This window comes from Micromys minutus (assembly GCF_963924665.1).
Source record: "Micromys minutus genome assembly, chromosome: 6".
In the NCBI taxonomy this organism is placed as follows: domain Eukaryota; kingdom Metazoa; phylum Chordata; class Mammalia; order Rodentia; family Muridae; genus Micromys; species Micromys minutus.
This window is the reverse complement of record NC_137975.1, coordinates 23,271,675-23,297,692: the sequence shown is the minus strand read 5'-3', so window position 1 is coordinate 23,297,692 and position 26,018 is coordinate 23,271,675. Positions and strand designations below refer to the sequence as shown.

The 26,018-nt window shown below is 41.8% G+C and overlaps 1 protein-coding gene across 4 annotated transcripts in view; it reads left to right on the top strand.

Annotated features, from left to right (window-relative positions):
- SRGAP2 (SLIT-ROBO Rho GTPase activating protein 2) overlaps positions 1-26,018 on the top strand; it is a 208,698-nt gene that overhangs the window by 142,098 nt on the left and 40,582 nt on the right. For 3 of the 4 annotated variants that reach the window (XM_080917627.1, XM_080917628.1, XM_080917630.1), the window contains exons 5-10: positions 1,493-1,555; positions 8,104-8,319; positions 9,109-9,237; positions 16,552-16,776; positions 19,554-19,655; positions 20,863-21,060. In XM_080917627.1, the coding sequence (XP_080773753.1) occupies positions 1,493-1,555; positions 8,104-8,319; positions 9,109-9,237; positions 16,552-16,776; positions 19,554-19,655; positions 20,863-21,060 (933 nt within the window). The remainder of the gene's footprint in view (positions 1-1,492; positions 1,556-8,103; positions 8,320-9,108; positions 9,238-16,551; positions 16,777-19,553; positions 19,656-20,862; positions 21,061-26,018) is intronic. The other variant, XM_080917629.1, reaches the window with a different exon arrangement.

Here is a 26,018-nt window from a genome sequence, read left to right as displayed (position 1 = left end):
ACCAATTGCTTCTTGAAAGGCCTTTTATCAACACAACAATGAAAATAACAAAGACAAAGCCCGAGATAGGAAAGCTGAGACTAGGAGCTACTGTTGTAGTTGTTAATTTGTGGTCCTTCCACTCCATTTTCAAAATTACCAACTACAAAACATATAAGCATCCATGATAGAAGTCACACGTATGTTATATCCCATAATGAATACCTTAATAGAAAACAATTAGCCAAAGAACTTAATAGTAGAGTGGCAAAACAGTTTTTTAAAATGTTCAGGTCGGGCTGGCAAGATAACTCAGTGGATAAAGGCACTTGCTAACAATCCCAACACCCTGAGTTTGATGCCCAGAAACTACATGTTGGAGAGAGCTGATTCAGGCAAGTTTTGTCTACCCTCACTGTGCCCTATGAGCCGCACACATGTTCTCCCCTACCCACACACACCTTGAAAAAGCAGTGTGAATGAAAGGACTCTTCCCTTGCTTCAGAACTGGCTGTGATGAATGTCATTTAAGGGCTGGAGATGCAGCTCAGTGGTAGACTGCTTGCCTGGTACCCACAAGGTCTAATTCCCAGTATGGAAAAGTAAAAAGAAGTGTGCTCAGCTGCTGTAGGTATTTGAATTTTTGATATTGAAAGCAATAACCAATTGTTTTTATCCTCTGCACTTTGGGTATGAACATTTGGTATAGAGGATACATTTCTTTCCTGCTTCCTCATTCTTCTATTTCTACTATTCTTCATGGTTAGATCCAGTCTAGGGTAGGCAGCAATAAAGAATGGGAAAGCTACTGCTGCTCAGAATTAGACTGTTGAAAACGCCTTAGCATATATTTTATCTTGGGAAGTTGGGGAAGAAATAAAACAAGTGAGAATTGGGCGACCTGTAGTTCTTAACATCTGTGCCACAAAAAAAATAAAATAAAATAAAATAAAGCACTCAATTTTAGGTGCTTTTTCCTTCTAGGGAGAAGGAATGTGCAGACCAGTCCTGTGGATCCTAGCTTGCTGAGGTCTATGTGCTGTCAGTTTATAAGTACAGTACCTTCCTGCTTGGAGTTTTCTGTTGAGTTTAGGGTCTTTGAAGTCCTTGAATATTTATATCCTTTTACTGTCTAATCCTGTTGGACACCTTATTTCCCCTAGTAATCCAATGGAGTATTTGCCTACAAATATCTGAGAAAGCACGGTCTACCTAACCACAGTGCTAGGTAGGATGTGGCTCTCAAGCCTGCTTTTGAGACCAATAGAAAAATCAAGGGCTATAACCCATTTTCCTTGCACATGATTGTCTCTACTGGGCAATAGCAAGGGCCCGTTTCATTTCATTAAGACTCTGAGTAATCTGACATAATTGGTTATCTGATTTGCTAGGTTAAGTGCTGGGCTGTAATGGAGTCTGTGTCATGTGTACAGCTTGTGCTGCTCTTGTCTTTGCTGCCACCTCCCTTCGCCTTCTGACTTTCAACTAACCTTCCTTCCTCTTTTCTTTACAGAGTAAAGAAGTTGGCCAGCAGCTCCAAGATGATTTGATGAAGGTCCTGAACGAGCTTTATTCGGTAAATCAGACGGGCTGCCTGGCTCTTTTTATCATAGAGAGAGAAGCAGCATTTGGCATTGGCAGTCATACTCACGTCAGCAACAGAGCTCAGCTGAGGCCGAGGATAGTGCTTATTCCCTATTGGGGGTGACCCCACCCATTTTTTTCCACACTCATTTTTTTTTCAAAACCAAGTGAGCCAAAAAATATTTTTCCAGTTGTGCAATTTTATTCTGTCTTCATCTGGGGCACCATCGAAAGAAACCAGCCAAGGTCTAGGTTACCAGCACAGCTGTCACCATTACCAGCAAGCTAAGGACCCCAAACTTGATGACAAGGAATGTAGCTTACATCATACTTCTGCGTATTGGAAAGCATTTATAGTCTTAAATTATGCATCAGAACTTAGACTAGTTGTAGTTTGAGATTAGAGCAGATGCTGTAAGGGAAGCACAGATTCAAAAAGTCTGCATTGTAAAGCACCATTTCTGGCAAGGAGAACATTTCAGACACAGCAGAGAGGTAAGCTGCGGGCTTGGAGAAAAGAAGGCAGTGTGCCTCAGAAGGGCTGGTGGTTGTTTTCTCTCAGCCATGTTTTGTTAATTATATTGAGAACACACACACACACCATAGGAGGAATGCCTCCATTGTACAACGTGTAGCTTTTTCAGACCCTTTCCAAAGTTTGCTTGTGCCAACACTATGTGTCATTTTCTAGGGTGCCCTAACCTATTTGGAGGTGAAAATTATTTTCTGTGTTTACTTTTCTCTCTCTCACTCTTACCTCTCTCCAGGCTTTACTCCCTTTCTTCACAGGATGGGAGGGCAGTTGTGATGTGCTTCATAAGCATTTGAGATCAGAATTCCAAATTCTTGATCCCAAAGTTTAGGCGTGGCCAGTATGTCATGGCAACTGTTGGTAAACAGACTTGAGTGCTCATCTCATTTGTCTCCAGTGATGCTCCAGTTGTTTTGAATTTCTACTTGCTGACTCTTAATCCCTGAAGTCAAGTAATAGGTGGTAGTACTCTTTGTCCCTACGTTTTTATTTCTCTCAAATGAAGTTAAGACTTCTTACAAATAGAAGCATGGTACTGGGAACCATTTTCAGAGTGGACGAGTTTCCTGAACCTTATCTTTTCATTGCTTAACTTCTCTTATTTTTAGAGCATCTGCTAGGTACCAAGAAGGGCTGAGGCTTGCCTCTGTAGAATTCTCTAGTATAACAAATGGCACATGCTATGCTAGGACTCTTTGTTTTCCCAATAAATGAGCATCTTGAGCCTGTGTTCTTTGCTGTTGTTTCTCAGAAGTCAAGCAGCAAACCTCAAACTAGCTAAGACCCAGCAATACTGCTTTTTCAGTGTCTGGAGAACTGTTAGCTTTGTCTGACTTCATGAGCTTTGGTTTTAAAAAGCAAATGGCAGTGTAAGCTGTGGTGGGAAGAGGAAGAAAACCATGGAGCTTACTTCCAATGAAGGACAAGATGGAAGATTCCCCACCATCACTACCACTACCCCGCCCCGTGCCTACCATCCCCTATTTATTATTTTTAGTATTTTTTCTGAGTGTGCATAAGGGACCGTTCTTAGAAGTTTGTTCTCTTCTGCCATCTTGTGGGATCTGGGGATCAAACTCAGGCCCTTAGGCCTCTGTGTGCTCAGCCATCTCCCAGCCCTGAGACCCTATGCTTAGTTAATCTTCAGGACAATATTGGCAGTTGCTTCTGTGGCCACCATGAGCCTATAGTTAATACAGAGCATAGAGCCTTTCCACTAGTATCCACATGCAGAATTAGTGAGTGTGCTGCTCCCTGCTTTGAGGTGAATTGGTATACTTAATATTTGTCAAGTCCCAAATAAGGCTTAGCTGTTTACATCTAAATGGAAAAACAAAAAGCAGAAGAAGACACCAGGAACTTCCAGAGAGGGCAGAACAAACTCGGTACACTGACCCTTAAGGAGGGTGATCTCGACACTTCTACAAAGTGGAATGTGTGACAGTGCCTACTGATGTTTCTCATTATCATGAGTGGAGGATTTGGTGGTCTAGTGGCATCTAAAAAGTAGGGACCAAGCATGCAGCTAACATCCTACAACATACAGAACAATTTAGTGCAATAGTTATGAAGCTCCAAATGTCAGCAGTACCAAGATTGAGAAGCAGGGGTGTGCTGACCCTAGATTGCTAACTTAGACACCTGAGAGTCAGCCCTGCCCTGACTTCTAGCTGCATGCAACTGGAAGGACACTTCCCACTGCAAAAGACAGCGTGATGGGGAGAGTTGGTGTGAAGTCTGTCGGTTCTCCACCCAACAATTTCCCAGAAGCAGCAGCAAGTGTCATGCCATGTGGCTGACAATGATCAAGGAAATCATATTTTCAAAATATGAGACTATAGTTAAGAACCAAAAGAGTTTGAAGATTCTATATAGATCATTAGAAAAGTTGCAGACTAGAATTAAGAGTCATTGCTTATATAGGGTGTTAGCTTAGGACTGGTCTGAGATTTGGTGACTATTCATCCTTTTTGCTGGTAAGCCTAGTGTTTATGAAGAGAGAGCCACATTTAATTCAGTACTTGAGAAGCAGAGGCAGGTGGATCTGTTGAGTTCAAGGCCAGCCTGTTCTACATAGTGAGTTCCGGGCTAGCCAGGGTGACACGGTGAAAACTTTTCTTAAACATGCTGAATTGGTAGTCTTGAGGAAAGCAGGATGTTAGTCACTCTATATGAGATAGTGGTTTCCTCAAGCAGGAACTTGATACTGCCGTGTGCTGGCTTTGGAAAGCTGTTTGCCATACATATACTCTTTGGGCATTAGGAAGGGAATAGGGAGAGTTTCTTCTAAAGAGCATTTCCCTATTTGCTCTATTTAAGAAAACAGGAAAGGAACTCTGCTTTCACTGATCCTGTCAGCAATAGAAATCATGTGTGACTTGTGAGTCATTGAAAGAAGAGATGAAGGTATTAAGAAACTCCCTGGATTTTTCAGTGTTCTTCTTTCAGTTGCCCCTAACACACATGAATATTTCTTTTGAGGAAACCAATTACCCAAGGGCTGATCATCTAAGTATTTTTAAACCTTGAGGAGCCAAGGGGCAGAGCCCAGGTAGGTCTAAATAAAGATGTCTTTGAACAAGAGATCCAGAACCCCACCATAAGTAGCCAGCTGCTCCTCTGCACCTTTCTCTTCTGCCTGAAGGGGCTTTGATTTCCCTGAGTTAGCATTTTGTGCCAGGGGGAGTTTCCCACAGCTGTTCTTCCAGAGAGCAGTCCAGGGATTCGTGCACATATGTATGCTGGTCCATTATCCCCCCTCTCCATCACAATGAGCTGGCTAGCTTGTAAGCCATGGTAAAGTGGTTTTCATTTTCTTTCTGATGTTGTAGGAATGCCTTTGAAGTCAGAGTGCAGTGCTTCCCAAAGAACTGTTATAGTGTCTGCCTCAACTGTACAGAGAGACTGTGTCTGGAAAACGCAGGAAGCCCCCACAGGAAAGAGGATATATGGAGACAGGGAAGCCACATGGATTGACTAAGAGCCAAAGAAATACTAACTTGAGAGAGAGAGAGAGAGAGAGAGAGAGAGAGAGAGAGAGAGAGAGAGAGAGAGAATAAGATAATGAGACCCTCTAGGGCTAACTTTAATCCAGAGGTTTTATGCTTTTGTATTATCCCTGAATATGCCTCCTCGACTTGGTGTGGCAGCTGGTTGCCAGGCTGCTTCAAATTGAAATTCGGCACCTGTTCCCTTGAAACAATGTCTGCTAATAGTCCCCTGGTACTGTTGGTCTGTTTGACCCTGCGTTAGGCACTAGCAATATAAAGACAAATAAGAGTGCTAACTCAAGGCATTTGGTTTTAATATGGGGTGGGGGCAGAAAATGAGGCAATGAGTCAAAAGAAGGTGATAACTCTTTTACAAGACAGGGGTAGGGAGGGGATGGGTCCTGCTCTTTGAAGAGGTACGAGAATGGAGTCTTAATTGCCAGTTGCCAGGAAGTCTTCCGGTTTTTCACCCTATGTTCTTTCTCCGCAACTTCCTTCATTGAGGTCTTCATATTGTGGTATCATTCCCATTCTCCTTCATCTCTCTTGGGCTCTTACTGATAAACCGTTTTCAGTCTTTTCTTCTCTTTACACTGTTTCCTCTGAGTTGCCTATTTGGGTCTTAGAAATTTTAGAAAAAATTGGGAACTTCCTCAAATGTCTGGTTGTGTGTGTGTGTGTGTGTGTGTGTGTGTGTGTGTGTGTGTGTGTGTGTTGCGGCAGGGTTTCTCTGTGTAGCCCTGGCTGGCTTTGAACTCAGAGATTTCTCTGCCTCCCGAGTGCTGGGATTAAAGGTGTGCATGACCACAGCTGGCTGCCTGCTCATATTTTAAAGTGAGGCATATATGACATTTCCCAATTGTGGAAGAAAATGCAAAGAAAAGGGTCATGCTATCTTTGAGAATTTAATTTCTTTTTATGAGAGGCTTCTGTGTGTTCTTTAAGGGCAAGGAAGATAGAAGTTGCTGGTTTTATTACATTGAGTGCTTTGATCTCTCCTGCACATTTGCTGTGTTTCCTTTTTATCCTTCATTTCCTAGAATAAAAATTCACTGCTTTATAATGCTTTACTCTAATGCTTGAATTCCTTAGTCTCATTCAAGTTTAAAAAAAAAATAAAGAGACCCCCTTGTCTGTTCTTCAGCCAGCAGGGCAGGTGCCTTTCTAACTTCTTAACCTGGAAAAGAAGTGATCTGGTCAGGTTTCCTAGCAAAGCTTTGTTAATACCATTGGTTGTTGGTACACACAGTATATGCAAGGTGAAGCTTCCAGGAAATAATGTCAGGCTCAGAGTGAAGTAAACATTCAAATCTTTCTCAGTCTAAAATGCGACATGATTAAGGCTATACTGTACCCCTGTATTCTCCTTTCCTTCTTCCAACTCCAGGGGAACCTAAGTGTACCCACAGGGTGCCAGGTTTTCCCAGCCTCAGCACCACTGAAATTCTAAGACAGACATGTTCTTGTTATGGATTCTCCATGTATCCCTGTCTCTACCTACTAACAGCTGCTAAGTCACACATTGCCGACTTTTCTCTAGAGCCCCTAATTGAGATGCTACTCTCAGTTGAGCAGTTTCATTTCCAAATGAGGTCAGTGTCTTTCTTCAGGATTTCCTTGCCTGCCCTTTATCTTTCCTCCCAGTTAGTTCGGCTTCAGTCCTATGCAGAGGGTGGCCACTATCCATCCATTAGTGGATAAGGTGTAGACTTTGGAGTTAGGTAGATCTAAGTTTGAATTCTGGCTCTGCCATCTACTAGTTGAAAGACTTTCAGTGCCATTGGTAATGTCCTTGAGACCTGCTTTCTTATCTTTAGAAGTAGAAATGCTAACATGCCTTTCATAGAGTAGTTGTGAGTATTGAGTCCACATACATAAAACTCCTGACACACAGTGTGCCTGAATGCTAGAGATTATTAGTAATGTTGAATCAATGCTTTTTCTGTTGTCAGCCACTTACAAATACTCCCTACTCCTAGGCTTTCTGCTCCTTTTCAAAGAGACCTCATGGCATCAAACTTTCAGCACTCGGGAGGGGGAAATTATCAATTATTTTAGTCCCACGTAGAACTGAAAGCTGCCTATGTGGAAACAGAAACTTCCTGCAGAGTAGAGTTGGCCCTGTTTAGCTGGAAGTAATATATTTTTGAGGACTGGAAATGAGCTGAGATTCTGTCTTCCTGGCCTTCTTACTAAGAAAGTGTTCAGTTACTAAACAATAGCTCTTTTGGAAAATTGTGTTCCTCCTTCTTCCCCCCTGGTTTTTAAAGACAAAGTCTCTCTATATAGTCCTGGCTATCCTGTGATCACTTTGTCGACCAGGCTGGCCTTGAACTCATTGAGATCTTGCACTGCTTCCAGACTGCAGGAATTAATGGTATGTACTGCCGCACCTGTACCTGTGTTGCTCTTTTTATGTTACTTCCTGCTTGTGGTCAATTCCAGTTACACTTGATCTGAATTGTCTTCTTTTCCAGCCTCTCACCTGAGTTGTGCAGGTCTACAGCCTTCACAGGACATTGTCTAGAGTGTAGAATTGTTACATGAATGAAATCAATGCGTGTGTGTGTTTGTGTGTGTGTACATGGCACAAAACCAAAAATATATTAGGTACTCAGTAAATGGTAGGTGTTATTGATGTTTCTGTGAGGAACATCAGGTATCTAATGGAGATAAAGCAGACACTTCGGGTCTGAGAGACACGTTTTGATTTCTTGCCTACTTAGTATCATGAGGTGACCAAACAATAGAAACCACCGAGCCACTATAAGAGTCATATTAACAGATAATAATGAATGAAAGGTTTTAAAAACAATGTAATTAAGAGGAATTAGTGCATTAAGCTGTCCTATACTTAGGTGTAGAGCTTAATATGTATGTGCTGAATCAGACATTACTGGATTTTCCCCCTAGAAAGATGTGGCTGTTGCTTCATGTAGGAGAGGCCCTGCTGAATTTTGTTAGTCTGTAACATGAAGTTGAATCCATTGGCATGACCTCTGGGGGAATGTCTTGCAGGTCATGAAGACATATCACATGTACAATGCTGACAGTATCAGTGCTCAGAGCAAACTAAAGGAAGCGGAGAAACAAGAAGAGAAGCAAATTGGTAAATCAGTAAAGCAAGAGGACCGGCAGACCCCTCGCTCCCCTGACTCCACCGCCAACGTCCGCATTGAGGAGAAACATGTCCGCAGGAGCTCAGTAAAGAAGATTGAGAAGATGAAGGAGAAGGTATATGTGCACTGGCAACTGCAGAGACAGGAAGGGATGCTTGGAAGGCAAGACTGATAATAGTAGGTGCCACGAAGAGCTGAACCAAGCAGTTCCTTCCATGCCTAGTGACCAGAGAGTCCTCTGTGTCTTGCCAGGAATTCTGGCTGTTAAAAAAACCTAAGCATGTGAACTCTCAGATTTTAACTTCAAGTTTATTGGCAAGAATCAGTAGTCACTCTTCTCATCCCATTTTCCAAATCAAGTGAAATGCCCTATTGCTTTGGGGAATAGGGAAGACTGTCGACCTTGTATTTTGGCTTTTAATACCAGTATTTGGGGTAGAGGTTAGAGGCACCTCTTCAAGGCCAGCAGCAGGGTGGAGAATGGTGTGTGAAGACAGAATCATTGTAGAGGGCACATCTGAACCTTTCCTCTCATTCATCAGAATTGAATCCACTTGAAAGCAGGGATACACGGGGAAAAGCAGCAAAGGGGGCTCTTGATGTGCTGGCCTTCATCTCTCACAGAATAGTCTTCTCTTCAAAACAAAATCATGACATTAACAGTGATGGGTCATCAAGATGGCTCATCAGGTAAGGTTGCCACTTAGCCTGGCAACCTGAGTCCAAACCCAGGAGCCCACATGGTAGAAAGAAGAAATGACTCCTACAAGTTGCCTTCCAACATCCATAGAGACACAAAGGCATGTGTGTATACGAACATGCACAGTGCTTCATGTGAAATAAGCATGTTTTTTTTATTTTTTAATTAAAAAAAACTAAAAGCGAACTTGCCTTTTCTTTTCAGCGACAAGCCAAGTATACAGAAAATAAGCTGAAGGCCATTAAAGCCCGGAACGAGTATTTATTGGCTTTGGAGGCAACCAATGCATCTGTCTTCAAGTACTACATCCATGACCTGTCTGATATTATTGATGTAAGTACTTAAAACTGGGGTGGGAGGCTGGGGCCACCACTTGCCTAGTTTCAGAAGCCTGGTCACGTGTCCCTCAGTTCTGTGTTCAGGCATCTTGGCCATTTTGAGAACAATGTGAAGATGGTAGCCGTGGTCCACTGTGTCACGTAGTGCACCTTATACTCCGTGTCATTTGCTCCTCACAGCATTCCATGAGGACAAAGCAATACCACCTACTGCTGTTGACTAATATTCCGAGAGTTTAGTGATTTACCCAGAGTTAGTAAAAGGCTGAGACAGCACTTATACCAAAATCTGATTCCTAAACCCATGTTCGTGACTGCTGTGTTCCGTTTGTCAAAAAATATTCTCTTCTGTTGAAGCTCATAGAGAGAAGCAATGACAAGAAGAGTTAGAATGCCGTCCTTATGTTTATATGTCACCTCATGCTAGGATCTTCTCATTCATCGTCACATCACCCCTGTAGATACACAATGCTGTCTAAATGTGTGATCTAGAGAACTACGTGACATACTTGCCTAAAGTTTGGATTTGCAATGTGCTACAAACTAGGATCTTGACTACAAGGTATCTAAATGCTGCTGATATCTGCCCTGTTCTCTTTTGAGATGTGGCACAAAAATGAGAGAGAGAGAAGTGGGTTAGCACACACGCATGCTTTGTAGGCAGCAGGCACAGCCATATTGGTCTTTAACCTTATGAGTTAGTCTTTGTTTTGATCTCTTACTGCTTCTCCTCTGTACCTGTGTCCTAACATGTCTCACATGCAGACTACAGTCTGACTCAGTCCCAGACTAGCTTAATGTGAAGCTACACAAGGACACCCTCTCTCATATCTTCTTCCAGTCACCAAAGTGGGTCTGGAGGCAGCTAATTGAGCATTAGCACTCCTCTCTAGGGCATCAGCAGTATCCTTTCAGAGACCTGTTGTTTGCCTCAGGTTCTTGGCAATAGCCGCTGAGCTGTGAGACTCTAGCCAAACTGCACATGATTTTCTATCGTGATTTCTTCACACCCACACCTGCTATGCTTTACATCATGTGGGGATCTGGGCTCAGATTCACTATTATGTTACTAGTTAGCACTTCTTGGGCTTGCTACTGAACTATTCTGGAAGTATGTTTTATTTTCTTCCCCTCTGCTCCTAGTAAAATAAAGACCTGGACTGTTTAAATCTGGCCTACATCAGGGTTTCTGGGGGCACTTTTCTAAAATACAGACTGGTATCCTTTCAGCCAGGGAGTTTTGATGAGTAGGTTTGGACTCCGAAGGCCTTCGATGTCATCATCTCAGCTGGTAAGTGGAGCCCCGGTCTCTGTTCAGGCTCCTCTTTGTTCTCTCTGCTTGTTGATGCCAATCTGAACACTGTCCTTCAGTGAGGTCAGAACCCTAAACCAGTCCCTTCATTCTTCTCAGTTAGTACAGGCCCATTCTCAACACGAGGAAGACAGTCACTTTTTGTGCTCACTTTCTGCTGCGTATCTCACATTTGGTAAAATGAGTAAGATTTTAAAAATTAGACCAGACAGGTTGTCAGCACCCCTTTTACTGCTCTGTCTTCTCCCTTTTGGCTCTAGAGATTGTTGGTACCAATTTCAATAAGTTGCTTACTTTTAGAGAAAAGAAGCTTTTGCTGTATGGGTTACAATCTTTGTGACCCATAGGCCCCTCATCAAGCATGGATAGCTGTTCTAAAAAATCATATAAAAAGCAAGATATTTTGTACTTTTTCCTTGCTGAAAGTCTGTTTCACAGGATGTAGTTTGAAGAGCTACTGAAAAAGAAGACAGCCCCTGTAGTACCTACTGAACAGGACATAGGTTTTGAGAATGACAAACAAGTCCAGGGCTGGGACATTCCAGACAGGCAGCATTCCGGGCCATGAACAGATGTGGTCTTTGTGTGGCTTGTATCTTATTTTTAACTGTATCTTACTTTGTTTGTTTTGTTTTTTTATTTTTGAAAATGAACATTACCCTTTTTTACAAAGCAGATGCTACAGCCCTTCTCCATAATCAGCTAATACAGTTATGGGGTGAGGTGTTCATTCAGCATCAGGGTTGTAAATAGAATGTAACTGGTTTTGCCTAAAACATATTCGTGCACTCTAGTGTTTTCAAACCAAGAGCCATAATGCATTAAGGGAACAATAAAGTCATATTTATGCATTTAACTTTTTTTAAAAATATTAGACTAGAATAAGGGAGAAGATATCAGATCAGATCACACTATTAAATAGCTAAGATCTCTTTATGAAAATGTTATGTTAGGCATGTGTGTGCTTATACATCCATGTGTGTGTGTGTGTGTGTGTGTGTAAGATGTATTTCTTACTGTGGGCTGAGGATTAAAATAAATGTCACTGTATGTCTCTTTCAAGATCCAAGAGGTCAGGAACCAAGACCTACTTTACCTTAAATAATAATATGTAGCTGAGTACATAGTTTATTGAATGGGGAAAAAATATCTCTTAACTTTTTAAAATTTGCTTTTTAAATTTGCCCTTTTTACATTCTTTTCATGTGTAATTTACATTTTGTGATTAATTAACTTGATTATTGGTTTGATTGTTAGTTTCATAAATTTGCATATTCCTGTAACCTATGTTTTTAGCAAGCTATGGCAGCACACATCTGGAATCTCAGCACTTGAGAAGTGGAAGACCAGGCTCTGAGACTGTCTCACAGCAACAAGGAGACCCGGGGAGAAAGATAACATGAAAAATACATTCTCATTATCTCAGAAAGTTCTTATTTCTTAACTCCAGGCAATCGCTATTCCAACTCTTCACACCCTATGCTAATGCTGCCTGTTGAAGAATGTCATAAAGCTCGGATAGTTCAGAATGTAATTTATTCTATTTCTTATTTGGCTGTATGTGGATGTGTGCATATGACAGTGTATATGTGGAAGCCCAGAGACAACTTTAGACTCATGTTTCTCCTTCCACCTTTATGTGGTGTTTCTCATTTCTATCGCTGTAGTAAAATAACAGAACCTTTTATTGAGTTACAATCCAGAGTTATAGTCCATCATTCTGGGGAAGTCAAGGCAAGAACACAAATAACTAGTCCTCTTACATCCTTAAGGAAGAATAATCATTCTTGCTGCCTGTTTGCTTCCTTGCTTTCAGCTAGATTTCTTCTCTCTTTCGCAGTTTAGGACTTTCCCTATAGGGAATGGGCTGGGTCTTTCCACATAAGTTAACAATCAAAACAATCCTCCGTAGACATTTCCACAGATCAATTTTTCCCAGGGTGTTTAGGTTGCATAAAGTCAACAATTGCAACAAACCAGGACACATGGGGATTGATCTCAAGCCACCAGGCTTACACAGCAACTGTCTTTACACACTGAGTTTTCTTGCTGGCTCCAGAATATAGTTTTTGTATCTAGATTTTTTTTTTCTTTCACCCAGGAAGGTTTTTTGTTGTTGGTGGTGGTTTGGGTGGGTTTTTTGGTTTGTTTTGTTTGTTTTTAGCATTATTCACAGTTTTTGCATCTATCAATACTTTCTTCCCTTTTTGATGCTGTTCCATGCAATTCAAAGTGCCCAAACTATTGTGTGGCCAAGAAGCAAAGAGTGAGTGGGGAGTCTGGGTGTGCGGACATAATGATCTCAACAGTATTCAGGGTTTCTGCAAGACCAGGATGAGTGTCATTCCACGCTTGACTCTCAGCCAGAAAAGACCATTCGATCTCTCTTGGTAGTTTCTAAGAACCGCAGGCTCATTGGGGTATAATTTTCTCACCTGCATATTTACCTCCTGGCCTAGGAGCAGATGAGAAAGTGGAGTATAGGGCTTAGCCATTATGGGTAGCTGGAGTGCTGTGAGTGTACCTAGAAAATCTGTGACGTCACATATGCTGAAATTGGACATGAGAGAACTTGGTTTTCCCATTATGAAGTTTTATTGAAAGTGGTTGTTTTCCTCTCTTCTGTAGGAAATTGAAGGGTGATATGAAACATTCATTTTTTTGTTCCTAGGTCTTCTCTAGATTCTCTGAGGGAGATTATCAGCTAAGGGGATAATGAACTGTGGACTTAAGTTTATACATTGAGATGCTCTGTCATTCAATTTTTTATAAAAATTGAGAGTTTTTATAGTATTTGTGTAGCATTTTATAGCATTTGTATCACATTTATTTCTGGTATTAAAAAAAATTGTGTGTTCTCTCTACCCATTGGGATTCTCATGAAAAATATTCAAATCTCAGTTAACCCTGTCAGATACTGCTTCTTTTCTGAAGGCTTAGTTTTGCCCTTACAAATATGTAGATGGCCAAGGCCCTGTCCACATCTCTTAGGTTAGCTGACAGAGTGGCAGAACCAGAGGACACATTGTAAGTTTGACCCTGACTCACTGGCACAGAGAAGCTACAGAACGGTTATGCAAGTAGAGGCAGTGCTCCCACCCAGGAAAGCTCCCTGCTTGTCTTAGAGTATATGCAGCAGGACATATGGGTCATTTCTGAGAGGCTGCAATCTTTGCCATCAATCAACTTGATTGAATGCCTTCTGAGAATAAGACCTACTAGGAGGAACTGTAAGCAAGAATGAGATGCTGGGAAACTCTAAGATACCTGGGCTCTGGGTGGGGTGATGGGAAATTACAGTCCTCAAAATGACTTGTCTATTGGGGGTCAGATGAGGATAAATGCAGTTGAGTCCAAGTGGGACCAGGAATGCAGAGCTGGCTGGCTTCCCAGAGGCTGGGAATTTAATATGGATTGTAAAGATTGAGTCCAGTTCCAGCAGGTGAAAGGAAAGGATAATATTTCAGGAAAAGAAATATGAGGAGCTGAAGGGTAGAGGTCAGTAGATATTGGAGGATGCTTGTGATTGCTATTAGCTTCAAGTCTTCACAGGACCAGATATGTGTGAAGTATATTGTCTGTTGCCACATAACCAGCTACAAAGGTATTTTCCCCTTTTCAACCCAAATGGATAAACTAGCTTTCTAGGCTAGAGGCCTATGCTTTTTCAACACTTTGTCCTATGCAGAGAGTATAGCACTGGAATTCAGCAGAAGAGGTTAACGGAGCATGAAGTGAGCTGACGCTGAGTACGTAGACTACACACAAATTACAGTTTGGGAGTTTTATATGATGGTTTGTTTGCCCATTTAACTCTGGTCAAATTACATCGCTTAATTGAGCTTCTGTCTTCCCTGTGTGGAGAACTAAGATAATGCAGGCTTCCGTGGGGCGATTATGAGGATTAGGGTGTAGAATACACATAACTGTCCAATGTCTAGCATGTAGTGAACATCCTTAACGAACAGTAGCATTCTTTACAAGTACAACCTGAAGGTGAATTTTAGCTTAAGTAGAGATCAGTATTTCAGCAGGAGCATGCTAAAAGACAACACTGTTATAAAATAAGGTGTGTGTTAGGATAGAAATAGAAATAAAGTTTCAGAAATATATGAAGATGTCTAAGGAGCACCCTGCCTCTCCCTAATTCTTCCCAGTCTCCCACACACTCTGTTGGCAGTGTTACCTTTGTTTACTACACCAATAAATATAGAGTTCATAGGCAAGAAGATTTATAGGTTCAAAGGCTGCCTGATTAATTAGTTTAACAGCATCTCCTAGAGGAGGAAGGGACCCTGCACGTGCAGCCTTCCAATCAGCCGCCTTTGTCTAGATTCAGTTTGCTCTTCCTGCGACTGAATTTAGTGTTTTCCTATCCTCTGGCTATAGTTATGCTGTCAGTGCTGTTACCCTGCTGAAACCAGGCACCTGCCAGAGTCTGTTGGCACTGAATCCAGAGCTCAGCTCAACGTGCACTCCATTGCAAGCTTCGTGTCAGATGCCTGGAAGGAGGCGGCCTGTCACATGTTTTTTTCTTCCTCAATAGTGGCTGTTCCTGAAGTGATCGTGATGAGAGGGAAAGGCTGAGGAAATTAATTTGATGCTTATTTATGCAGTGAAATTACAATCAGGCAGATGGTCTTATGCTATCCAGAGATTTTTCTCTGACATTTCCTCTCAGGCTCTGGACATCAAAGCTGTGTAAATAATAGAGGTGATAATTGATGGCTATGGAATTTGGATCTCGGGGTCTTTATTGGAGGGCAGGGAATATTGTTATAGTATGACAGAATGCCTTTGCTGAGAAGAGCATTAGGGATTACATTTACTCCAAGGGCTTTTTTTCCTAGACTTCTTCTTAAGAACTTATTCTTTAAACCAGACCACACAGAATTCCAGTGTATTGAATGGAAAAATGGGCAGAGTTGTTTTCACTGAGGTAAAGATAAAAAGGCTCCAAGACCTTCTAGCTGGGTTACTACCTATGCCCTTCTCTGACGTTGAACTTCAGAGCTGTGATCTACAGCTTGAAAACCCCTGGCCTGGTCCCATTTGTTCATTGGACTGTCATGGACACAGGTCTGGGGTGGGATAGGAGTAGCTTTGCCAGGGGTGCTCAATTCTGCCTCTACTGTTTTGTCGTGATTCTGTAGCTGAGGATGATCTTGAACTTCTGATTCTTCCTGCTTTCCCCTCCTGCGAGAGATTATGGGCCTGCTTCTCTACACTCAGTTTATTCAGTGCTGGGGGAAATCAGACCTAAGTCTCCAAGCATGCTAGACGAACCCCTTTCCAGTTGACCTACATTCCTCAACCCCTACAATTGCCTCTTTCAAAGCCATTTTCTTCTTTTCATTTTTGTTGCTGAAAATCAGAAACATGATAAGAATCTTCCCAGTAACACTTATATTTAGGACTTTTTGGTTTAGCTTTCTTCAGCTCGGGTCTATTCCAGATCACTGAAAGCTGATGTCATGACTCAACCAACCTTCTGTTCTCCTTCTCCCACCTACTTAGAGCTGAGTGTATGTGAGTTTACTGCTGATACGGCACTCCAGATTTTTGACTCCTGACTGCTCCATTGGCCTGGAAAGCTTGCAGTGTGGTAACTTCTAACCACAGCAAGCCTTAGGGAATCGAGGCAGGCTGTATTATTATTGTTGAATGTTGTTGTTATGACAACCCCCAGACAAACCAGAAAACAGAACAGGATTCTCTTAACTCTTGGCCACTCTCATTTTTATGAAATATCATTTGGTTAACTCTTGTCATTGTTTCTTATGAATCTTCTCTGTCTAACCACCTCAGTGCCCTCCATGGTCCGCTATCCACTGAACTAGGGGACAAGAACTAATTTCAAAACTTGTAATCTCAGCTTCCTTCCCACTGCAGTCAGCCAGTCACCTTGATATGGTCAGATCTACCCAGAGACCACTCCCCTCCTGTCAGGCCTTGGGATGGCTGCCGGTATGCTTATGTGCCTTCTTCCTCCCACAGCAGTGTTGTGACCTGGGCTACCATGCTAGCCTGAACCGGGCTCTGCGCACTTTCCTGTCTGCTGAGTTAAATCTGGAACAGTCAAAACATGAAGGTCTGGATGCTATTGAAAATGCAGTAGAAAACCTAGATGCCACCAGTGACAAGCAGCGGCTCATGGAGATGTACAACAATGTTTTCTGCCCCCCTATGAAATTTGAATTCCAGCCCCACATGGGAGACATGGTAAGGCTCTTCCCTACACTGCACCTTTCCCCCAAAGGGATTTGAATGTACTAGACTTATGTATGGTTTTATTACCTCTGAAGGAGAGGGGGCTTTCTGTCAGGTAAACTGCGCTCTATTCTTTCAGACCCTGCAGTATATCCTTTTGGATTTGACTGATGTTTATCCTTGAGCCTAGGTTCATGTTCCATCTAATCCAGCTGGCCTCAGATGTAGAGTGACTGGTTCTCCCAGAAAGAATCCCACCCTGTCCCAAGTAACTGTTATCCAGAAACCTGACTGGGGTGACCAGGAAAGGAAAAAAAGCAAACACCTGTACAGGAAAGCTGGGGTTGAGTACGTTGTGCTAGCTCGCTCTGATGGAAGACATGGCGTTGGTCCTTAACATGACCATGCCTTTGTCAACAATACACGTTCATTCAGGACTTCATCCACCTTTAACAGACTCTCAAAAGCTTCCTCGGCTCCCCATAGTAGTTAGTGAGACCATAAAGAGCAGATGAGAAGAGACCACAAATCAGCCAGGTGCTCTTGCCAAGAGTAGTGCTTCTCTGGATTAGAATCTAGACTCCTTAGAAACCTTGCTCTAGCCTGATAGCAACAGTGTGCTAGTCGGCCAGTTTGCTGTCATAGACTGGCCACAATGGAGTGGTACATCTCTGTCTTATATACGGACTATGAAGTGGTTTCTCTCCTTTTCTTCTTGGGGAAAACCAACCCCTTACAGTTTGTTTCCATTGCTGTGGCTGAGCAGATGTCAGCATCTAAACAGATGGAAAACTAAAACAGCATCATGTTAGTTAAAGTTAGAAGGGAACATTGCCAGCCTCCAGGAAGCCCCATTCTTCACCTACTTTGACTTCTGTTCAAGTTTGTTTTCTAAGCCCGTTCTCCAACTGTCATTGAGATTCCTTCCCCAAAATAAGTGAACTTGGAACTATCTGAAGGGACTGGTTTATTTTATTTATTTTTTTTTTTTTCTGGTGTTATCTGAGTTCTCTTCTAAGCCAAATAGCGTGTCTCCATAAAGGGCAATCCAGATGATGGGTGCTCAGGCCCCCTCCTTGCCCAGTCAGAACCACATTTTTGTACTCTAAAGCACTGACAGAGTACATTACCTTGCATCCTGGCTAAGCATGCATCAGCAGCTCTGCCGCTTCTTAAAGAAACAGAATTAGAGGTGATTTTTTCCTCTAATTCTTCCATGCTAGGCCTGGGCAACCTTAAAAAATAATAGTTCATTCTTTTGCCCTGTGTATGATCCAGCTGATTGGTGGCTTGGCCGGAAAGGGGACCAGAATTTCCCATTCTGGCTTAGAGATAAGATGTCAAGTCATTCTTGGGCCCTACTAACATAACAGGCTTTCTGCCTCACTGTGGGATGTTTGTAGGCAGAAGGAAGGAGCTGCCTGGAAGTTCTTTAAATGGGACTAAAGCTCAAGTAGCATTTTAATGGAATCTCTGAAATTGGCTACACTGGTGTTCTTGGGCCACAGATAGGGCTGATGTCAGCCACACTCAGATGCACTGGGACTTGGTGCCTGTTTCCACTGTTGGTGTACCCAGAGATTTGAGGGGCACTAGATTCACAACTGATGATATCAGGGCCAGAAACAGAAATTTCATTCTTGGCAGTAACCCATCTGACCAACAAGCTTTCTCCATTATGTCTACTTCTAAAAGCCACAGTGAAATCAGCTCCAAATCTTGAGCAAGCCTCTCAGCTGAAGAAGGATCAAATCAGTTGGAATCTTAAATACCAAAGGGGGAAAAAGGTCAGTTTCCAGTCCCCTCTATTTGAAGAGATGTTTTAGTTTTTGAGTAAATGAATAGTTTACAAGTGTATGAATATACTCAGTCTTTGCTGAGGGTAAAGGAGCCCAACTCTATCCAGATGTCTCTTATGGTAAGAGCCAAAGGACACTTGGTAATGAAGTGACAGGCACTGCCTCCACATGGGTCCTATCCTTCACCTTCCCAGCCTTCTGCCTGTCATCAGTCATTCAGGATGCCGGATTACCTCATGCCATAGCCTTACCTTTATCAAGAGACTCTAGGTCAGTTGTTCCTTCACAGAGGATAAAGTTGGTTAATTTGGGTATAGGGGGTGCATGGGATCCCACACTTAGTGGGATACAGTGATGGTTATTTAAAGTATGTCAAGTTCCTTCTGTCAGATGTCATGCTGTCTGGGGCTCTCTGACTTGGGCTTATGAACTTGTTCCCATATTCACATGAACTCTTTCCCATTGAGTCAAAGTTCTCATGCACGGCCCAGATTTGTAAACATACAGGCTGACCGCAGCAGAAAGTCAGCTTCCTGGCCCATTTCTCTCCTGCTTTTTAACTCTAGTGTATGAAGTGGGAGGAGGGAAGAGCCAGGGAGGTGGCCAATTGCACCTTTGGCAGGAACTTCACTGTGCCAAAGTGTTGGGTATCTGGACCGGGGCTGCCTGAGACACTCTTGTCTAGCCTCCTCAGAATTCCCTAGATCTGCAGATGCTGCTAGACCTACCCTGCCAAACACCTGCCTACCTATGGGCTACAAAGAGAGAAACATGGTCTTTCCAAACAGAGTCTCCTCCCCTTTCACATACTATATGGTCTAGAAGTTCACACTCATCGTCTTCTGATTTTTTTGCACATAGAAACTGCAAGCCTTCCAGTACTTGGCATACGATACAATATAAATCGTTCTGTGAGCTGTACTGAGAACTCTGGAATCCTCAAAAGATATATGTGTCCTCTTCCTGACCTTCTGTTTCTTTTTCTGACAGGCCTCTCAACTCTGTGCCCAGCAGCCTGTCCAGAGTGAGCTGGTGCAGAGATGCCAACAACTGCAGTCTCGATTATCCACTCTGAAGATTGAGAATGAAGAGGTGTGTTTCCTTCCTAGGAGGCTCGGAGCCACTGTTTCCTTGTTGAGCTACTTGTGGCTGTCCATCAGGGGCGAGTGCAAGGAGCATGCAGAGATTTCCTGGCCAAATGGAGGCTTGTGCTCTCCCTGCTGCTACATCCTGCCCTTGAAATGCAGGAAGTTGTTCATACATTGCCAAAGGTTGAGCTCCGTTTTGGGCTTTTACAAAATGCCCCTCCCCACTACACATTTAATCAAAGTGGCACTTGGCCACTGTGTGAACAATATTAAGTCTCTGAAATGACCCACTCATGGCTGGCTTTTTCCAGCGTTTCAAAAAGAAACTTTTGACTTTGACACTTCAGACATCTCCATCCTCTTCCAGGAGGGCCACTTTTTTTTCCCTAAACACAGCATGTTTTCTTTTAATATGCATCTTGAAAAGGCAGTTTTTAAAAGTTTAAAGTCAATCCAGTTTAAAAAAAAAAAAATCCAGGTTTCTGTTGAGCTCAGATCACTTCTTATCTTGTATTTTAGTGAGTCTTAATTTTACTAGGAAGTAAGGTTGGGTCACTTAGTTTGCAAATAGGAAAATAAACCCATTGATTGCTTGAAGGTCATGAAACAGCACCAGAGACTTTGAAGAACAAGATATATTGCATATTTTAATTAGCTCCTATATGATGGAAACGTTGTTTTGAAATTATGTTATTCGATTTTCCTTCATACTTCCATTATAATAAAGAAATAGTACTAACTCTTAAACTAAATATTGGAGCTGGAGAGGTGGCTTAGTGGTTAAAAGCACTGGTTGCTCTTGCAGAGGATGCAGGCTTGACTTCTAGCACCTGCATGGTGGCTCACCGCCATCCCTGCCTTCAATCCCAGGAACTCCAGCATCCTCTTCTGGCCTCCACAGGAACCAGGTACCACATGAGAAACACACATGCAGGCAAAACATCCTTACACATAAAATGAGTCTCTTTGAAGAAAGTAAACATTACACTAAAGCACCAAGTCAGGAGCACAGCAGAAAGAATGGTGTTAGGTGTTTGCTAGAGAGAGCAGTGTGCTGAAGCACTGTTCAGTGAGAAGTGTGGCTGTAATCTGCTGGCATCCTTCCTACCGCTCCCTTGAGCACCATGCCCCCTCAGGGTCCTCCTAGCTGCTCGATCACCTGATATTCTAAAGCCTGCTTCTCATGATTACTTTGACCATTATGGTTATAGGTGAAAAAGACGATGGAGGCCACCCTGCAGACCATTCAGGACATTGTGACTGTTGAGGACTTTGATGTGTCTGACTGCTTCCAGTACAGCAATTCCATGGAGTCTGTCAAATCAACCGTCTCAGAAACGTTCATGAGCAAGCCCAGCATTGCTAAGAGGAGAGCTAACCAGCAAGAGACGGAACAGTTTTATTTCACGGTAAGGGCACTTTTTAGTCTTATAGGAATATCAGTAGGCAGTGACACCCCCAGGAGCCTTGGAACTGTCTGAAAAGCAAGCTTTAAAAACACAAGATTTGAACCTGAAATTCTTGGACACCATCTCTACACTTAAAGCCAAAGCATCCACAAGTTATATGTGTTTGCTGGGGATCTCAAAGAAAGGGTTGCTCCTAAATAAAACACAGAAAAAACTCAGGGAACTTTTTAATTAGCTAGTATTCTTTCATTGAAAAGCAGCCCTCTCAGTCACAAGAGATCATGACAAGGAAATTCAGTTTATTGGGTTTTTTGGAGAACTGTATTCAAATATCTTTGCTAATATGTATATTGTTTTAAGAAATCTAAAGTCTCTCCTGGGTGATTTGAATATATTATCATCATATAACTTCCATATTAGGAAGTTATTTTTTCTAATTATTGGTAAAAGTTAAAGAGACTTAAATGAGCAACTTGGTGGGTTTGTAGACAATTCTAAAGCAGAATATTTGATTCTTTTTTCTCAGATCTCCTTTTAGATAGGCAGATGTGTATCTGTGTCAGTGTCTGTGTGTACAAACCTTAATAGTTCTTTTTAAGCTGTTAGCTGGTCTTTTGTGCTGCTTTTTAATCATTGTTTTGAACTTGCCAAGTCTGACTTTTTGCCTACACTAATTTTTTTTTCTTATCTTCTGTTGACCAAGCAAAGAAAAACTGACTTTTCAGTTGTAAGATAAAACATGTCATTGAAAATTCACAGTGAACAAATGAAGGGATGTCACTGTCTTCCAGTCACAAGGCACACTCAGCATGGAGCAAATTAGATTTTTCTTCCAGCTGGGACAATTTGTTTAATTTTTTTTTTGAACATTTTCCTTTTTTCTTTAAGAGCCCTAACATGATTGATTAGTGTTTTTGTAAATCTGTTTCAGCTAGTTAAGATCCAAATCTTTGGTGTTTTTGTTGTTTTAAATCCCAAAGAAGACTTCTGAAAGAATATGATTTAAGAATATTGTTCTAAACAACTCAAAAAATTTGTTATATAAAGAAAAACATTTTAAAACATGCTGATTATATAAGACTTAGAAGCAGAAAGAAGAAAATAAATACATATGAGCATGTGTTTAAATTTACATTTACAAAAATGAGACATTGTTGTATATATTGCACTATAAATTTTAGTCACTTAATTCTATTTTCTAATTGCTTGAGGTGCAGTTGTTTGTTTGGTGGTGGAACTTTCCTATGTACTGGGCAAGAGCTACACTAAGCTCTGTCTCCCGTCTGTACTACAGTTTCCAAGCATACACAAATCTATAGAGAGGATGGAATGACACATTGCCTAGTTCATGGCATGAGTAACTGCCACCCATTTTACCACCGTCATTATTAATCTAAGCATCAATCATTGTTAAGTTATTTCCTTCCTGATCATTTATCGTGGATTTACTGTATGCCAGATTCCATACTACAAGTTGGGAATGCTTAGAGTTGAAGAGAAAGAAGAGAAAGGGGCTTAGGCATATACGGAGAACTTTAGTTTTGACTTCGTGTGTTTCTGAATAAGAAAGGCACAGTCTTTAAGTACATGAATGTGTGAGCAACAAGGATGAATGGTGCTAGGGGAAGCGTCATACAAAGTGATTTTTATGTTTAATATGAGTAGTTCAAAGAGGATTGGCAAAGAGAATAAAATTCTTTAAGTAGAACAGATTATGTAAAAGTGTAAAGGCCTACAGAAATTTAAATTACATGTTAATAGAATTTCTTGACTCTAAAGGGTGTTATCACTGTTCCCCTTACCAAACTATGTTATCTCTTAATAGATTTTTGGCAACTCTTTCTGAGCTAATTAAGTATTAATGACCCAATCTTATTACATTTTAGAAGATTCCATTTTTAAATATATTTTTAAATTTTATATTATATTTTAAATTTAAACGTGAGAATTCCATATATGCATATAATATATTTGACCATTTCACCCCCTCTATTCCTCCAGTTAAGAAATCTGAGGGCTTAGGGGCTGAGGAGATGGCTTAGTCAGTAAAGAACATGCCACATCAGCATGAAGACCTAAAAGTAACCCATGAGAAATAAACCCAGACCGCTGAAATTCCTGAGCTTGGGAGTAGAAACCAGGGGATCCCTGGGTCTTACTAGCCAACCAGTCTAATGAATTGGCAAGCTCCAGGTTCAGTGAGAGTCTTTGCCTCAAAAACACAAGCTAGGGAGCAATTGAGGAAGACACTGGTTAACCCAGACCTCTGGCATGTCTGCATGCACACACACATACTCAACAAAAGAAAAGAAGACAAGAAATTTTGGATATAAAAAAAAAATCTATATTTAGTGCAATCTTCTTGAGAATTACTTTCTGCATTGAATGAATCTGTAACATACATATTCAAAGTTGGTATTTGTTCCAAAACAAGAAGGCTGATGAGGTGCTTCAGCACTTTTAAGAGCTCACACAGTGCTCTTGCAGAGGATGTGAGTTTGATTCCCAACACCATGGCCCCTGTGGGCACCAGCTCTCACATACACATGCCTACACACAGACACATGATCCAAAATAAATCATTTTTAAGAAAGAAATACCTTTATCCAAACCTGTAACTTGTAAAATCCTACCCCCTGCTCCCCTTTATCTCAATACATTGGGGTTCTGCAACTCATTTCCTGATTGTGTTAACCATAGTACTCTGTCAACTTTTGTGCACATTGCTTTAACTGACAGCAGTGAGCTTTGGCTTATCTAGATTTGCAAGAATTTATTACTTTGGTGAGTAAATATGAAATGTGTCAGGTAATATATGTCCAGATAGCAGGGTGTCTTTGGTAGTGGTAATGAAATGGACATCCAGGTCTCCATATTAAAACAGAGGGCCTGCCTATGCTTGCTAAACAGTGAAGAAGAAAATCAAAGCAGCACATGCTGCAAGTTTCCTGCTCTTGGAAAGTAGTGAAGATAGGCCGTCATCATAGCTTGACTCATAGTCAGTATGTCTAGTGACCACGTGCACTTTTGGGATAGTGTTATGACTGCTTGCTACTGTCATCAGATTTATGTGTCTGTGTGACATCAATTAGAAACTTGAAGCATGTCTTACAAAGAGCAGTTGCTTACAATAGTCTGTGGGAAATTGAAGAATTTTAAACTTAAAGCAACTTTTAAATATCACGTAACCCAGCCTTCTCATTTGAAAGCTTTGGGGGAAAAGAAAAGGGGGGAACCATGCAGCAGATGGTTAGCTTGAGCCAGGCCGTCCTCAAGAGCTGAATCCAGAGCTCAGGCCACCTGCTGGCAAGGACGGTCCCTCTGTGCCCTGCTGATGAGCTAAAGGAAAGGCTCAGCACCTCTCCTCCTTTAGTGTAAGAAGGGAGTGTTCTGACTGTCCCTCATCTTCTGTAGTATATCATCCCTCAATGTCTACTTCTTTTGTTGTTGTTGTTGCATCCTTTTAAAAAGACTAAAATATATCAAAGGAAACTAGAGAGAAGGCACACACATACCCTACCTTACCCCTGACACCTGCTTTCCCTTCCTTCTGCCATGGATTGAAACCAGTATATTCTGTCCTCTTGGAGGTGTTCTGTGCATAGGCAGTCAGTTATCTATCAGTTCGTTGATTTATGAATACAATAAACTACACTGGAAATGTAACAAATGGGGCTGGGAATGTAGCTCAGTAGTTAAGAGTGCCTGCTGAGCTCTGTGCCACTGTGCGTTCCATCTTCAGCCCTGAAATAAAATGTTAAGAAATAAAGTGTGGCAAACAAGTATGCCACTCACACTGTCCCCTACTGGACTGCCATCACTTATTTTGAATATTATTCATGTTAGTCTAAAAAGAGTTGTCCCAAGTCTCACAGAAACCTTTGTTCACTGGCTGGACAGATCCCATTGTATAGTTACATCGTCTCCATTTAACCAGTTCTCTGCTCTGGTTAGCCAAGAATTATCAAACCTTAGGAAGTGGGATTGTCTCCTAAACATTTTTATGGAAAAAAATTGGACTATGGGGTTCTTTAAAAAGAAAAAAAGTATTTTTCTGACTTACTTCTATATGTGAGTTTTTGTTGTTTTTTTTTTTTTCTTTTTTATTGGATGTATTTACATTTTAAATGTTATCTCTTTTCTCACTTCTCCCCTCTCCCATGAGCCCTCTCCTTGCTTCTATGAGGATGCTCCCTCTTCTACCCACCCACGCTCACTTCCCCATCCTGGCATTCCTCCTCACTGGGGAATCAAGCCTTCACAGGACTACGGGCTTCTCCTATTGATGGCAAACGATTCCAATCCTCTGCTACAAATGTGGATGGAACCTTGGGTCTCTCCATATGTACTCTTTAGTTGATGGTTTAGTCCATGGGAGCTCTGGAGGGTCTGCTTGGTTGATATTGTTCTTCCTATGTGGTTACAAACCCCTTCAGCTCCTTTAGTCCTTCCCCTAACTCCTCCATTGGAGTCCCCATACTCAGTCCTATGGTTGGCTGTGAACATCCACATCTGTATTGGTCAGGCTCAGGCAGAGCCTCTCAGGGAACAGCTATACCAGGCTCCTGTCAGCAAGCACATTTGGCATCAGCAATAGTGACTGGGTTTGGTGTCTACATATGGGATAGATCCCCAGGTGGGGCAGTCTCTGGATGACGTTTCTAAAGTCTCTGCTCCACTCTTTATCCCTGAATTTTCTTTAGGCAAGAGCAATTTGGGGTTCATATTTTTGAGAAGCAAGGTGGCCCAATCCCTCAACCAGGGGCCCTGTGTAACCTCTGGATATGGTGTCAGTGTTTTCTATGGTACCTTCTGCCTCTGAAATTATCTTTTATCTCTTGTATTCTATTGTTGATGCTTGCATCTATGACTCCTGATCTCTTTTCTAGGTTTACTTTTTCCAGGGTTGTCTCTCTTTGTGATTTATTGTTTCTATTTCCATTTTTAGATCCTGGATG